This window comes from Ictalurus furcatus, chromosome 26 (assembly GCF_023375685.1).
Source record: "Ictalurus furcatus strain D&B chromosome 26, Billie_1.0, whole genome shotgun sequence".
NCBI lineage: Eukaryota > Metazoa > Chordata > Actinopteri > Siluriformes > Ictaluridae > Ictalurus > Ictalurus furcatus.
The window spans coordinates 761,309-776,094 of record NC_071280.1 but is presented as its reverse complement, the minus strand read 5'-3'; the positions used below and the strand labels follow the sequence as shown (position 1 = coordinate 776,094).

Here is a 14,786-nt window from a genome sequence, read left to right as displayed (position 1 = left end):
ACGTCCCAGACTTCACGGTGCCTCGAAGAGGGGTCTTATGTTTAAAAAAAGTGCTGTAATTTATAAATGGTTTTGACTTAAATGTATAAAATATCCGTTATTAAAATCTGAGAATGTATCCTGTAACCACACGTGAATTGTTAGAGTGCAAATTTCAAACTGTGGAGTACAGAGACAAAAATCTTTTAAAAATCCCAAACACTACAGCGCGCGCTGTGTAATAGAAACTGTACGCAGTGTACCTGAGGCTACTGAGGCATTATTGAAGGCAAAGGGTTATCACACTAATATATATACACAGTGGCAAGAAAAAGTATGTGGACCTTTTGGAATTTCATGGTTTTCTGAATAAATTTGTCATGAAATGTGATCTGATCTTCATCTAAGTCAAGAGTATTAACAAATATAATGTGTCTAAAATAATAACACAAAATAAATTCTGATCTTTCATGTCTTTATTGAGAACAACCAAAAAAAACCTCATAGTGCTTTTGGAAAAAGTATGTGAACCCTTGAGTTCACAGACAGACAGATGTGCACATACAGGCATACACACTCAGAGAGACACATATGCACAAGTGGAGACAGACAGATACACACTCAGCCAGACAGACAGGCTTGTGTGTAGACAGACAGACAGACCCACAAGCACGTAGACAGACAGCTGCATATAGAAAGACAGGCAAAGTCATAGTTAGAGGCACACACACACACACACACACACACACACACACACACGCACACACACACACGCACACACGTGTTAGACTTTTATTTGTGCACATAACATTGAAATGATCTACAGAGTGTGTTATTTCTGCTTCATCTGACCGAGTTTCTTCCACAGGCTTTTGACAGCTTAAATTATTTTACTAACCACCAGATGGCGCTGTTTCCCACACTCTCCAAGATAACACATAAGTCGAAACACAGACTTTCGTTGAATAAATGTCTACTTTTTCCTCAAGAATTAAAGCCAGACGTTAAAATTAAAAAGACACTTTAACATTATAAACCGTTATATAACGCACTGAAATGTGATTTTAGGTGTAAAATGTTTTAAAACCTCTTGATCGATGTGGTCAAATCGATTAATAGGACTGTTTTAGTAAGGTCCTCTTTGTTGCTGTTACAGCGCCGCGTCACTGAGTGTAAATACACACACTGCTGCCCCCTAGCGGCAAGGAGCCATGATATCACATGAACTTGAATAACTAACACTTTTTAATGCAAAGTTGTTGTTGTTGTTGTTTTTACTTTGTTTTTTTCTTTTTAAAGTATTTTTAGAATTTCAGAATGCAGCATATCTCCATATGTTTATAAAATATTTTTGTACCACTCCACCAAACAACATTTCAGTTACACATTGCACACGGACGATCTATTTACTGTTTAAGATGAGTGATATTTATAAACTGACAAAAATATATATGTTAATAAATAAAAGGAGCTGGATATGCTTATACGTACATTATGAAAGTGATAAACGTGTCATAGTTGATTTGTTTTATTTCCTACTTGTACAAATAACAAAATAATGTGATAAATATATAAATAAATAAAAGAAGGTTTAATCTATGGAATAAGGACAAAAGTCTGCACACATTTCAAGTTTAGATTTTTATATAATTTATTTTAATTAATGAAGAGGGGAGAAGAGAAAAATGACCGGCAGTGTGGGATATTACTTCCATCATGTGCTGACAAGAAGTTTTACAGACCAGGCACAAGATTTAAAACACACACTTGCAGTAAAGCAAAATGTGTTAGTTTTTATTCATCACAGTAAAAAACAATCTACTTAAAGTCTAAAATAAAATAAATAAAAATAATTCTCTCTGAAGATTACATTTATCAAATAAATATTTAAGAGGGTTTTTTGGGGGGCATTTTTCCTTTTAATAATCTTGAGCTTTTTTTAAACTCAGGGTGGGGATTTCCCAGAATTTGTTTTGTTGTCTCTTATTAAAATGCACAATACCTCATGATTTATTTCCAATTCAGAAACTTTTTATATGTAACCAGTCAGTTAAGTCCTCCCGAAATCTAAGGTTTTTAAAAACAAAACAAAAAAAATCACTCAAAAATGAATGTCCAGATGTTTGTAGAGCTTTTTATTATTATTATTTTGCTCCAGAAAATATCTGTGATATTCTAGTGTACATTTAAGTAATAAGTGTTAATGTCCCATAGCTATGCTCCAGATGTTATACGGCAGTAAGTAAGAGGAGACACGGTTTAATCGGATGCTCTTTATTGATGTAGAATTCTGCAGAAAATCAAACTGCAATTCAGTGATTCATGATAAATAATCTGATCCCAATTTAGTGACCGAAATAAACTGATTAAAAGTACAACAATATGTCAATCAACACATGACTGATTTCTGATTAGTTTTCATTTTTTTAAGTGTATGTGTGTAGAAGTTGTTCCACTGAATGGGAAACATACAGGACAGACGCTGAAACCATTCAACACTCGGACTTTCCACTAGTTCAACACAGTTACTGCTTTAAATTTCTTTACAATTTTTGACGTTTATTTGTCTCACAGCCGGACTTTTTACGCTTTCGTGCCCTTTCAGTTTCTGTATAGCATTTTCCATCAAAAAACTGGAATTTGAAATGAATGATGTTACGGAAATGTTCCCCATACAGCTGTGTTAACTCTGTCTCCACGTCCAGCACGCTCTTCCGATATGGTGCAAAATCATTACTATTTTTTCCAAGATATGCACCTGAGCGATTGGTTTGATTATTGTTATCAAGGCAGCAGAATGCCGTCCAAAAGTGACTGGGAATTCGCACTCTGTTATTCATTATATTATTACCCGGCACAACCCCAGTTACTACAAATGCACGCAGGCCTTCATCAGTGCAATCTGTATTCAGTACATAAGCCATTTCTCTTTCTGTCACCTTCCACTTCCCGCTGTTGAATGATGGATTCTGTGGAGCAGCGTTGGTCAGAGTGAAGGTGGCATCAGAACAGTCCTGTGAGTTGGCATGGGAAACTGGAAACAAGTGTCCTCTATGGAAGCCAGACCCGGAGTAATCGTCATACACAGCCTGATTAACTATATTTAGGCCTAGATTTCTCACATCAGACTCAGTTTTCATTTTTGCCTCCTGCCTTCGATCTTCCAGCTACATAAGGGGAACACACACAATATATATATATATACATATATATATATATATATATATATATATATATATATATATACACACACACACACACACACACACACAGTGGCAAGAAAAAGTATGTGAACCTTTTGGAATTTCATGGTTTTCTGAATAAATTTGTCATAAAATGTGATCTGATCTTCATCTAAGTCAGGGGTATTGACCAATATAATGTGCCTAAAACAATAACACAAAATAAATTCTGATCCCTCATGTGTTTATTGAACACACTCATTCAACATTCAAAATGGCAGTGGAAAAAGTAAGTGAACCCTTAGAATTAATAACTGGTTGACCCGACCCCCGCCCCCGGCAGCAATAACCTCAACCAGGCGCTTCCTGTGGCTGTGGATCAGACCTGCACATCGTTCAGGAGGAATTTTAGCCCATTCTTCCTGCAGAACTGCTTTAGCTCGGTCATATTCTTTGGACGTCTCATGTGTATGGGTCTCTTCAAGTCATTCCATAGCATCTCTATTGGGTAGAGGTCTGGGCTCTGACTCCGCCCCTCCGAAAGGCGGATTTTGTTTTTCTGAAGCCATTGTGTTGTGGACTTGCTCCGTGTTTTGGGTCGTTGTCCTGTCGCATCACCCAACTTCTGCATAGTTTCAGCTGAAGCACAGACATTCTCACATTATCCTGAAGAATTGTCTGATATATTTGGGAATTCATCTTCAGCTCAGTGACTGCACGCTGGCCGGGCCGTGATGCAGCAGAGCAGGCCCAAATCATGACGTTTCCTCCACTGTACTCTACGGTTGGGATGATGTTTTCATGATGATATGCCGTGTCCTTTCTACACCAGATGTAGTGCTGTGTGGTTTTTCCAAATAGTTCAATCTTAGTTTCATCAGTCCACAAAACATTTTGTCCATACCGCTGTGGAGTGCTCTTTTGCAAACTTCAGGCATGCAGCAATGTTCTTTTCAGTAAGCAGTGGCTTCCTTCGTGGTGTCCTGCCGTAGATACCCTGCTTGTTCAATGGTTACATATTGTAGACTCATGAACAGAGATGTCCGCCAGTTCCAACGATGCCTTCAAATCTTCGGCTGTCATTCAGGGTTGTTTCTTTACCTCATTGACGAGTCTTCGTTGTGCTCTTGGTGTCAGTTTGACTGGACGCCCACTTCTTGGTAGAATAGCAACAGTCCCAAAGTGTCTCCATTTGTAGAATGTTTGCCTAATTGTAGACTGGTGAATTTCTAAAGTCTTTGAATTCACTTTGTGACCCTTACCAGCTTTATGTAAATCAACTATTCTTGATCGTAGATCCTCTGAAAGCTCTTTTTGGCAAGGCATGGCTCACATAAGCGTGTGCTTCTTGTGCAGAGCAAACTCCAAACGTTTGAGGGGTTTTTATCAGTCAAAGTAGCTGTAGTCCACACCTCCAAACTCACTTTAACCAGACTGCAGGTGTGCTGAAACCTGACTCCAATGAGCTTTTTTCAGGTCATTAACTCAAGGGTTCACATACTCTTTCTTGCCACTGTAGATATTACAGTGCAAATATATATGGTACTCTATTTTTTCATAATACTAATTTTGTCTAAGATGTGTATTTGATGATTTCTGCATTACTGGATCAGTAAAAAAGATATTTTAGATTTACGAACACTACTTCATCAACAAATCCTGAATGTTAGAGAAAAGTGTTTGTGTGTCAGTGAAGAAGTGATCCGACTCTGTAATAGATTCATTACTAACTCTTAAAAACAGACAGAAGAAAGTGTGAGAGTCAGAAGAACTGACACTACTGACACATTTTAATGGCAAAATGTTCATTTTATTTACATAATTCTGTTTACTTCTTTTTATAGAAGGGTTTTATATATAAACCTTTAAACTATTTTCTAAGAAATTTTTTTTTTAACATTTTTTATTTGATTATTTTTGAAGGTTTTGCTTACATGAAGTGAAAAATTAATCGACTCATTAGTTACTCAGGACAAGATGAACAATTCAAGAGTGTAAGAAATAAATAGAGATTTATTTATTTATATTTGTATTATAGTTGGTTAGAATATAAAGTGATGTGGTAGCCAACTTAATAATAATAATAATAATAATAATAATAATAATAATAATAATAATGTTAATATAATAATAATGTGTTCTTATTGTGCATTGAATTATAACAATTTTAATAAACATTTATTCAACATCGAGTAAAATAATAGTTCTTTATTATTATTATTATTATTATTTATCATAAAATAGCAAAATCATAAAATAAGTTACATAAGTTATAAAATAAATAGTTATAAGTTATAAGATACAGTGAGTTACACATACCTGAGGTTCAATATACCACTTGTCCGTTCTGTCACATTTCCTTCGTCCGGTAAACTCGTATGCTGAGTAAACTGGGATCCTGTTCTCCGTGTCATAAAGTGTCGCGAATTCAGCTTCATTATTTAGAGTTTGACAGATCTGTTTAAAGCGTTCCCCAGTAAAACCCGTAGGAGGAGAAACGACATCATTCGGAGTAGCGAAGAACCCTGGACAGCTCTTAGTAAAATCCTCCACGACTTCAGCCAAACAGATCGAGAGTGGAAGCAGAAGGAGAACCACACTGAGGAGCTTCATGATGGACGCAGACGTAGCAGAAGAACACAATGTTCACTGAACGACGAGTGCAGAAGAGTCTCAGAGTCAGAGACTTTATATAGACAACACGAGGCAGGCGTGATCAGCAGAGCTACGTTACTGTGTCCGTCCTCCTACAAACAGGAAGCTAAAGATAAGGAAAGAACACACACGATATAAAGAACACACGACGCCACATGAAACGATTACACACAGCTCCAAACATGTCTGGAACTCCAGGAGAACCTACTGCGCGCCTCATGCAATGATTAGAAACAGCGTCAGTGTATACAGCTCTGTTACTGGATGTTGGGGTTCAGGAGGATTATTCAGAAGATCCACGGCTGCAAATAAAATGTACAAAAACAGTTCCCAGAAGATGTTTAGAAGTTATTAGAAGTAGCTTGTGGAACTTTTAGCTTCACTTCTGTAATTGGCAATCATTGCAGGACTGCAAAACTTTCCAGTTCCTTTATGTTGAGCAACCAGCAAGACTCCGTGATGCAAAGCCAAAAGCGTTTATCCATTTTCTGTTAATATTCCGTCTTAACAAGACCTGCTTATAGAACCTTTACACACACAGTGTACTGTGTATATTAAACTTAATATTAAGTACAGTAAATAATATATACATGTACATCCAGTAATGACAACTTATACAGGTTTCTGTTCCCTTCATGCACCACGTGTCGTGACAAGACAGCCGACACCCTTCGACGTACCTCCATGTGCCGTGTTCTGGAAAAATGGCTTCTGTAAGTCGTGTGATGATCACCGCGTTGGCATCATCTTATTTTCATCTCCGGTGGTATCCTGCAAACCCAGTAAAAACACAGACCTGGCTCTCTGGGATTCAGGAAAGCCTTTCCTGGAGGTCCGGAACCAATCCTGTAGCCCAGGTACTGTACCTTGGTTAGCTACACGTCCCTTGGACTGATCAGAGGTGCGCCACCTAGTGGTCTGGGGCCTCATTTATAAAACTTCGCATGGATTCTAGAGCGAAAGTACGCATGCACCATTTATTTCTTTAAATATCAGATTTATAAATCTTTGTGCACACTGTTTCCACTTTAAAATCACAATCTTCTTGAAAATCGTTTCTTTGTCCCGCAGACGTTTTGTTGCGTCCCAATACACACCTCGGGTTCACATTTCTGTCAAGTTTTCTTTCATAAAAAAGCAAACAGCGCGCCTCCTGAACGCAACATTACTGAGAACTTCCAAAATCAGAGGGAGCTGAAATAAGAAGCAATCACTTTGTGGTTCGGGATGATTCCTCAAACCCGTTCCTAGAAGTGAAACGAAGATGTGATCAGAAGTTCATTTGGACGTGTACGAGGAATCTCATCATTGCAAAACTTGCTGAACTTGTGGTTTTAGTTCCTTTATACTAACCAAGCTCATGACCCGATCTATTATTTCTTCTTCTACATGCTTTATTTTTTCTCCTCATTCCTGTTTCTTTATGCATTCACAGTTAAACGCCCTTCAGGAGAATTCATGCTCAGATCCAGGCTCTCCTTTAGTAACAGATTCGGGGTTAGCACGTAAGAAACGTGTCAACAGTTAATTGACGTCCTGCATCGTTGTGCTAATCTCTGAACCGTATTCTCCATTCCCCTAATTTCTCCATCTGGGGATTAATAAAGTATTATCTTAACTTATCTTTTTTCATTCCTAATGATCGCTAAACAAAAATGGCCACCAGGGCAATGTTTGTGGTGGTGCTTGGACCCCGTGGATCGCAGCTTTATTTGATAACGTGTTCCTTTATTCTGTCTGAAAATTCATAAGACATAACAACAACAACAACAACAACAACAAAGAATGCACCAACAGCAACTTTATTTCATGTGTGATGTGATTCTGGCACTGTTGTGCTTCCCACTAACGTCTGTAACACACTTATTTTGATTTCAGTCCTTTGCAGGTGACGTCTAGACGATCTGCAAAACTCCCTTTGTGTCTGTGTAAACAATAAGCGGTGAAATGTTAACATCCACCATCGCAAGGCAATGTCAGACATCTCTCTGTGTCTCTCTCTCTCTCTGTCTCACAGTACAGTGGGATCTTCTGCCACACGGGTCTTGAAGAGCGTGATCTCGTCCAGATGGCAGAGCGGCATTTCCCTGATCACGTTCCCTAAGTCCTCGTGGAGAAGGGGGTACACCACTACACTCAGGGCTGGACGGGATGCAGACAAACTAGAAGAAGAAAGCAACAGCTGTGTTCAACTCAAATAATTTCATCGTTGAGCTACTCACAGAAATGAGATTTTCATTTCACCAGACGTCACCGAGTTACCAAATTAGATTCTTCAAGTGCAATTAATAACGCCGGACTGAGACGTTGGAGAGGACTGCGTGCTCCTGTTTTACTTGGAAATGGCAGATATATCTCGAGAATCGAAACCATGATCAGCGAGATGCGACTGGTACGGAAGCCTGGACAGGACAAGTATCGATAGTATACAATCAGGGGGAAAAAACCCATTTATGCCAAACACTATTTCATCCTTTTCTGGCTACGAGATTCAGAATCAGCGAAGCTGAAACCTTCACTTCAGTGTATACACACTTCGGTGCACTGGCCTTTCATTAATAAACAAACTTTTGAACTAAATGAGCTTTTCAGAGGAAATCTAGTCGATACGGGTTATTCGTTAGTCATTCTTATCTTTTTTTTTTTCCTTTCCCCCAAGGGTGTGCAAACTTTTGCACTCAAACGTAGTCGTCTCTGAAAACTCACTAAGTAGTAACTTTTTTTGTATTATATTTGCTTACAAAATAGTGCTCATATTGAGCGGACAGAGCGAACCTCGAAAGCCATGATGAGCGAGATGTGAACGGTACGGAAGCCTGGACACGGCAGAAAATGATCAGCGGTATCTAAAGCGAAGTATCTATAGCATCTGCATCGCTGTAGAAAAGTAGAAAGGACACAAAAAGTGTGTTTAGTGGTTAGGACAGCGCTTACAGTCGCTAAAACAGCCACTGAAAATATCATGACTCGGTGTTTTCTGGCCACGAGATTCAGAATCAGGAAAGCTGAAATCTGATTGGCTCTCTGCACTACACTGTACACAGCTTTTAAAAAGAAAACATTTTCATCGAACAATCACGTTTTTATTTTAACGTATAATATCTGTATATGTTTAAGCGGTAGAGAGAGGAGTACGCGGACTAACACCAACCCGTCCAGCAGCGTTTTCTGCAGCGTTTTGCAGGCCACCAGAGTGCCGCCCGTGAACATGTGGAACATGATGACGTCCTCGCAGTGCTGCATGAAACCGACGGCGGCCGGGTGCTGGAACGTTCCGTGGCGCGAGACGAGACAGAAGCGCCGGAGGAGGCGGCAGTGAGCGAGCGCGTCGAAGAAGGCGGCATTGGCGCTGAAGTACGGCTGCTCCAACCTGTCGTGTCATACGCAAATACACACAGCATCTATGAGTCCATTTCGCTCCTCAATAGACGCGATAATTAAGATTGTGTGTGTGTGTGTGTGTGTGTGTGTGTGTGTGTTCACCTGAACTCCCTGAGCTGTGTGCAGTGTTTGAGCGCCTCCTGCAGAGCCGGGGTATAATTCACAGTCTTTAAGGACCCGAGGTTGGCCAGAGATAACGCCTGAAGGTCCTTGCACCCCAGAACGAGCTGTACGAGTCCGGTACCCTTCAGGACCCCTGGCAGGTGAGCCAAAGTAAGCCTGCGCAAAAAGCGGAGCTTTCCCAAAGCCGCCAGCTGGGCGTCTCCGACCTGGAAGGACCAGGGGCAGGCGGCGGGATCCTTGCGCATGGCTGGCTCGTACCTTGGCATTGCTGACAAGAACCCTGTTCCAATCAACTCCAACTCAACCAGACACGGGCAACCGTTTATTAGCGGGCGCAGGAAGGACTCTGTTTCACCTTCCTGCTCTTCCTTTAAATCCCCTGTGCCGTCAAGCATCGGCTGGTAGGCTGGGACGCCGACGCGGCGATTCTTCTTCAGCCCGAGTAGCGGGGACTCGGAGGACAGTTTTGTAGCCAAATCCGGCTTGTTGGCTGGTACGGGTGGCCCTTGTGACAGCGCGCAAGCAGGCAGTGCTAGAGAACGGAGACGACCGAGATATCCGAGAGCCCCACAGAGATGCCCGTCAAGCTTTTCCGGAGTGGTATGATGGTAGTGTGTGGAGGACAGATTGAAGTGGGTAAGTTGCGGGCATGATTCGGTAAGAGTCCTGATGCCCTCGGCGTCCACTTCCTCCTCGGTTTTACCGCGCAGATTGAGGCTGCGCAGTGGTGAAAGTTCGCAACCAGCACCCAACAACACACACAGTGGCTCGAATCCCGGACCCGCGCACCGTGATACGTTCAAATAGGCTGGACATCCGTATCCCAAAACCCGCCTCAACGTGGCGCCGTCTAACCACATCTGAGGAAGCTGGAAAGCCCTGATTGCACTCCCGGCTGATAAGATGCACTGAGTTAGCAAACCTTCGGAAGCGGGCATGGGTGGAGCAGGACCGGGCATGGCAACAACCAACCCAGTGAGGCCCTCGGGTACGCGCATGCTAAAAGCGGCCAAGTAAAGACTAAGCAATGCGCGGTTGACCTCTCCGGGCGCCAAGCGTGCAGAGAACCAGTGCAGATTGTGATAGCGCGGCACACTGCTTTGCCCCACTATCAGCTGGAGGTGCGCACTGGGCTCGTGCCAACCCTCAGCCACTTCCAAGTACAGACTCAAGCTCTGTAACGCACCGCAGCATGGCACGACACCATACGAGGGCGTGAGGAGGGTCTGTTTCAGCTCGCTGAGCCGTGCCAGAGCCGTTTTGCCCTCAGAGCTCAGCTGCTGCAGGTCGAATCCCGTGCCGATGTCCAGCGCCAGCGAGCGCAGCAACCGTAGCGAACCCAGAAGACGCGAGAGACGTGCCGGAGTCACGCGCCAGCCTGATACGTCTAGCCGGACCAGTCCGACACAGCGGGTTACAACGTCCAACGTACTACCGGCCAACCAATAGCAGCCGCTCGCATCCAGAGTTTGGACGTCGCTCGACAGTTCCTTCAGCAGTTTCTTCACAGCTTCATCAGATGCCTGAGAGATGAAGGGAAAAGAAACAAAGCCACGTTAAAAGCTGAAAAGGCAAACAATCGCGAAAGCTGTAAAACTCAACAAACGAAAGCTCATTGTAGTTTCGGTGCTCACTCGGTACTCTTTATGGAGCCGTATGTGAGAAATCAGGCTCTTGTCTTGACACAGAATCTGAAGTTTCCGACACACGCGGCTCACGCCGAGCACCAGGTCATAACTGGGGATGTAGCTCAGGATGTGCAGTAAAATCTCGTCGGAGAAGTCGGCGATGGTGACAGAGGATTGAGAAATACTCTCCGGAGAGCACTGGGCCTGAAGAGTGAGAGAGCACAAACATGCTGAGAGATAGGATTTACGAGAAATGACATTTTCACACGTCTCATAAACGTCAGCCACGTGTCTTCTAGCCGATACGTGTATCAGTTTCGCACGAGCCTGTCCCTCAACAGTGTTCCAGGTTTAGGGGGCGGAGCTAATTTCAGGGTCAGAAAAATGTCAATAATGGCCAAGAAAAACGAAACTAACTAAAACCTCAAATGACATTTTCACTAAGCGCTTTACTATTGTTCGGCTGATATGTGAACATTAATCAACTCATATTAATCATGCAGGTTGCACTACTGTAAATATTGTGTCTTTATATCTTTATTTTTTTCCTATTTGCACATACACATGGTGTGGAACATATTGATCTTTCTCAATTACATCTCTGTGGGATTGTGGGATTTTTTAAATCAAGGCATCCTCGATATTTTTGAATGAATTGTCTTCCAATAAAACTATGGGGTTACAGCTGTATTATAATGACTGAAATGAAACACAAGATGTTAAGTTCATTATTAACTCTAACAGCTGCTAGTCAGATGTAATAAACTCGCTAACTGCTACCTACCGGTTCGATTAGGTTCTCCATGTCGTCTTTTTTTTTTTCGTTTCTTTTGAGACGTCACTTCATACACGCACATATATTCCTTATATGCAAATATAACCCCATGCTAAAATGTAAAAAATAATAATAATAATAATAATAATAATTTACATTTTGTGATAATATTTACTCGTTTACACACAACTAGGCTAATAGTTCCGCGGTTCTCTCAGCGGTGGGAACGTATTTATAGTCGTACCAACTTCCGGGAGGTGCATCGAATTCCTTCCCCCATTTGTTAGCTTAGTTTATTTATTCGGTAACTTAAAATAAAGCAAATAGTCCATGCAAACAAATTAAATTGACTAACTCTAAATAAAACATAGTCCCAAATAATTAGAATAATTACATTAGTGTAGTGACACCTGCTTAGTATTCTTTTATTTGTATAGTAACAGCTCATTCACCAGGACGAGAACAGTAGACTACATAATCTAAGCCTAATAAATAAAGTGATTAAAGGCATGATGTTGTTGGACGAAGAAAAACAAAGATGGTGTGGTAACGTTTTCTCTGAAGAGATTTGTGCAAGGAGTCTCCATCGTCAGTGCTTTGTATCCAATTTTTCCAACATAGGACAGAGGCATTCATGCTTTCCGGTTTCTCAGAATTTAACTTCAATAGAGCAATAAAAAAAAAAGTGAGGCTGGTGAGGGAATGACTGTTTATAGCTGCTATCACCTATGTGAGAATGGGAACTTGTTTTGTGGCCACTCCACAGCATTAAATGCAACTATAAATGTATAGGTAAATTAATAAAAAAGTATGATGTGGCATTCTTTAAAAAAGAAAAATGGTAATCATTGGGACCTTGCCGTGGTTTAAGGCTAATAAAACACTTTAGCACATGTCACTGGAAAATAATCCACATAATGGTAGTACCTGTAACTCACATTGAGGCTCATCACACCACCCCATCATAGTTTTATCATTTTCCTGTAACAGCACGCCCCCAAGTGGATTATAGTATGACTTAACAATATAACAATATCATCATGGAACCATATTTGCACCATTTATGCCCCAAAATGGCCAGCGTAGTTTGTGTGTGTGTGTTTGGATAGTATTATTGTTCTCTGAGACTTTCTGAGACAATTTGGCCTCTGTTAGTTACATCACTACGTATATACTGCATCATCTGTGTAACTGCCTTTACAACTGCGATCTGTGAAGCTACTCCAACACTAGTTCTCACTTGTTTAGTTTAGAATCCTGTCAGCAACAACTTTCTCCATCAAGCAGGTCTCTAGCACGTACAGTAAGCAGGATCCTGGGAGGCATTTCATTAACGTATGGTCCTGAATCTGTTTTTTGAACTATTGGAACAACAAAGCCATGTCAACTGCTTTTGCTGCAGACTGAGGACATTTGGGTTCGAGATAAAAGATGAATATGAGAAGAGAGTTTAGAATTTCAGCTTTTCTTTCCTGGTATTTATATGTAGACGTGTTAACATAGGACATAGCACATTTTGTGTCAGACCACCCGATTTGTAGGTGAGCATAAATATCGGAACATGTGACTGAAAGGTGTTTCTTTGTTCAGCTCTGAACATCTTGGTTTGAGCATTCAGTTTCACCTGTGAAGACCGCATTTGTCATTAAGATGGATAAGCCAACATGAAGATCAGAGCTGTCTATGGAGGAAAAGCAAGCCATTTTGAAGCTGAGAAAAGAGGGAAAACCTATCCAAGACATTGGGCATAGCCAATACAATAATTTGGAAAGTTCTGAATAATAAAAACCTCTAGTGTACTGAGCAGACAGTCACCGAACAGGTCAGCCAGCTGAAGAAAAACCTCCAAAGGGCGGGGTTGAAGAGATCACAGAAGACTTCGAGAGCAGAAATACAGGCCATACCACAAGATACATAAGCCTTGAAAAGCATTGCAAGAACCAACAGTTTTGTATCAGTTAGTCACAGGCTTGATGCACTTATTGCAAGTAAGGGATATGCAACCAAAAGTTACTTGAAGACTGTTCCCTTACTTTTGCTCACCTAAAAATTGGGTGGTCTGACAAAGGTTGTGTTTTGTTTACCATGTCTACATGCAATTACAGGAAATAAAAGCTGAAATCCTACACTCCTCTCATCTCCATCTTTTGATCTGAAAACCAGGTGTCTGGTGTGGAGCACGTGCTAATGAATTTGCCCTGCCTTTTAAATAGTTTCAGAGGAGACTGTATACCAAACACACCAAAAAAAAAAAAAAAACTTATATCCAAGCTCACTTATTCACCCCCAAAAAATACCAATGTCAAGAAAAGACAAAGTTCCACCCAGCACCAGGAGACACCTTTTACTGATTGGTGAGGCTCAACTGACTCAAGTGATCATGAGTCAGTGCTTAATTCTGACTGGGCAGAAAGTGTTTAATTTTCTGTAAGACAGTAGACCCAGCTGTAGTTCAATCATTTAATATAAATCCACTTGTTCCAAGATGCTATTGTTTCTAAATAGTTGTGTTGTAAAGTATGACAAGTGACTAACATTGCTGTTCTCAGCAAACTGCTGCAGTACAAGACTACAGACCCACTGTTTAGGCCATAACAATTGGTCTACTTGAATTTCCTGTTTGTGGTCAACCACAATGGTGGCATTTTAGTAATACCATAGCAACTGAACACTTAAATACGCTAAAGGAAGTAGTGATGCACCTTGCCAATCAATTTGACTACACCTAATGAACATGTCATTTCAAATACTTATTTTGCAGTGATCATGCCCCTTACTAAATTCTTGCAGCAAAAAAAAATAGAAGAGCAAGTAGTTGTTTTACATGTGCACATTTTTATTGTTTTCATTCAGTATCAGTGTACAGAGACACCTTGGCTCACAGATCCTTTACCCATAACCCCCAGGGAAGCTCAATCTAATGCAGAACACACTTGTTCCCATTCCACTGTAGAACAAAACAAAATGGACCAAGTTTAAGGCTGAGGTACAAAAACAAAAGACATTGTATCGAGTACATAATTTACACAAACACTAACAAGGTCATGTACTTCCCACAGAGAA

General features: G+C 41.0%; 3 protein-coding genes across 3 annotated transcripts in view; all 3 read right to left on the bottom strand.

The window, feature by feature from the left end:
- Nucleotides 1-2,150: 2,150 nt before the first annotated feature.
- Nucleotides 2,151-6,278, bottom strand: LOC128601767 (endonuclease domain-containing 1 protein-like). Its single transcript, XM_053615132.1, has 2 exons — nt 5,481-6,278; nt 2,151-3,146 (listed from the first exon to the last, which is right to left on the bottom strand). The coding sequence occupies exons 1-2, from the start codon at nt 5,772-5,774 to the stop codon at nt 2,523-2,525; spliced, it is 918 nt and encodes a 305-aa protein (XP_053471107.1). The 5' UTR covers nt 5,775-6,278; the 3' UTR covers nt 2,151-2,522.
- A 1,092-nt stretch (nt 6,279-7,370) lies between these two features.
- Nucleotides 7,371-12,078, bottom strand: fbxl18 (F-box and leucine-rich repeat protein 18). Its single transcript, XM_053615130.1, has 5 exons — nt 11,733-12,078; nt 10,955-11,152; nt 9,300-10,843; nt 8,968-9,186; nt 7,371-7,978 (listed from the first exon to the last, which is right to left on the bottom strand). Exons 1-5 carry the CDS (start codon nt 11,751-11,753, stop codon nt 7,828-7,830), a joined length of 2,133 nt encoding a protein of 710 aa, XP_053471105.1. The 5' UTR covers nt 11,754-12,078; the 3' UTR covers nt 7,371-7,827.
- A 2,460-nt stretch (nt 12,079-14,538) lies between these two features.
- The window catches only part of actb1 (actin, beta 1), a 3,856-nt gene continuing 3,608 nt past the window's right edge, over nt 14,539-14,786 (bottom strand). The window contains exon 6 of the mRNA XM_053615131.1: nt 14,539-14,786. This exon is cut by the window's right edge and continues 380 nt beyond it. The gene's annotated coding sequence lies outside the window, so the exon portion shown is untranslated.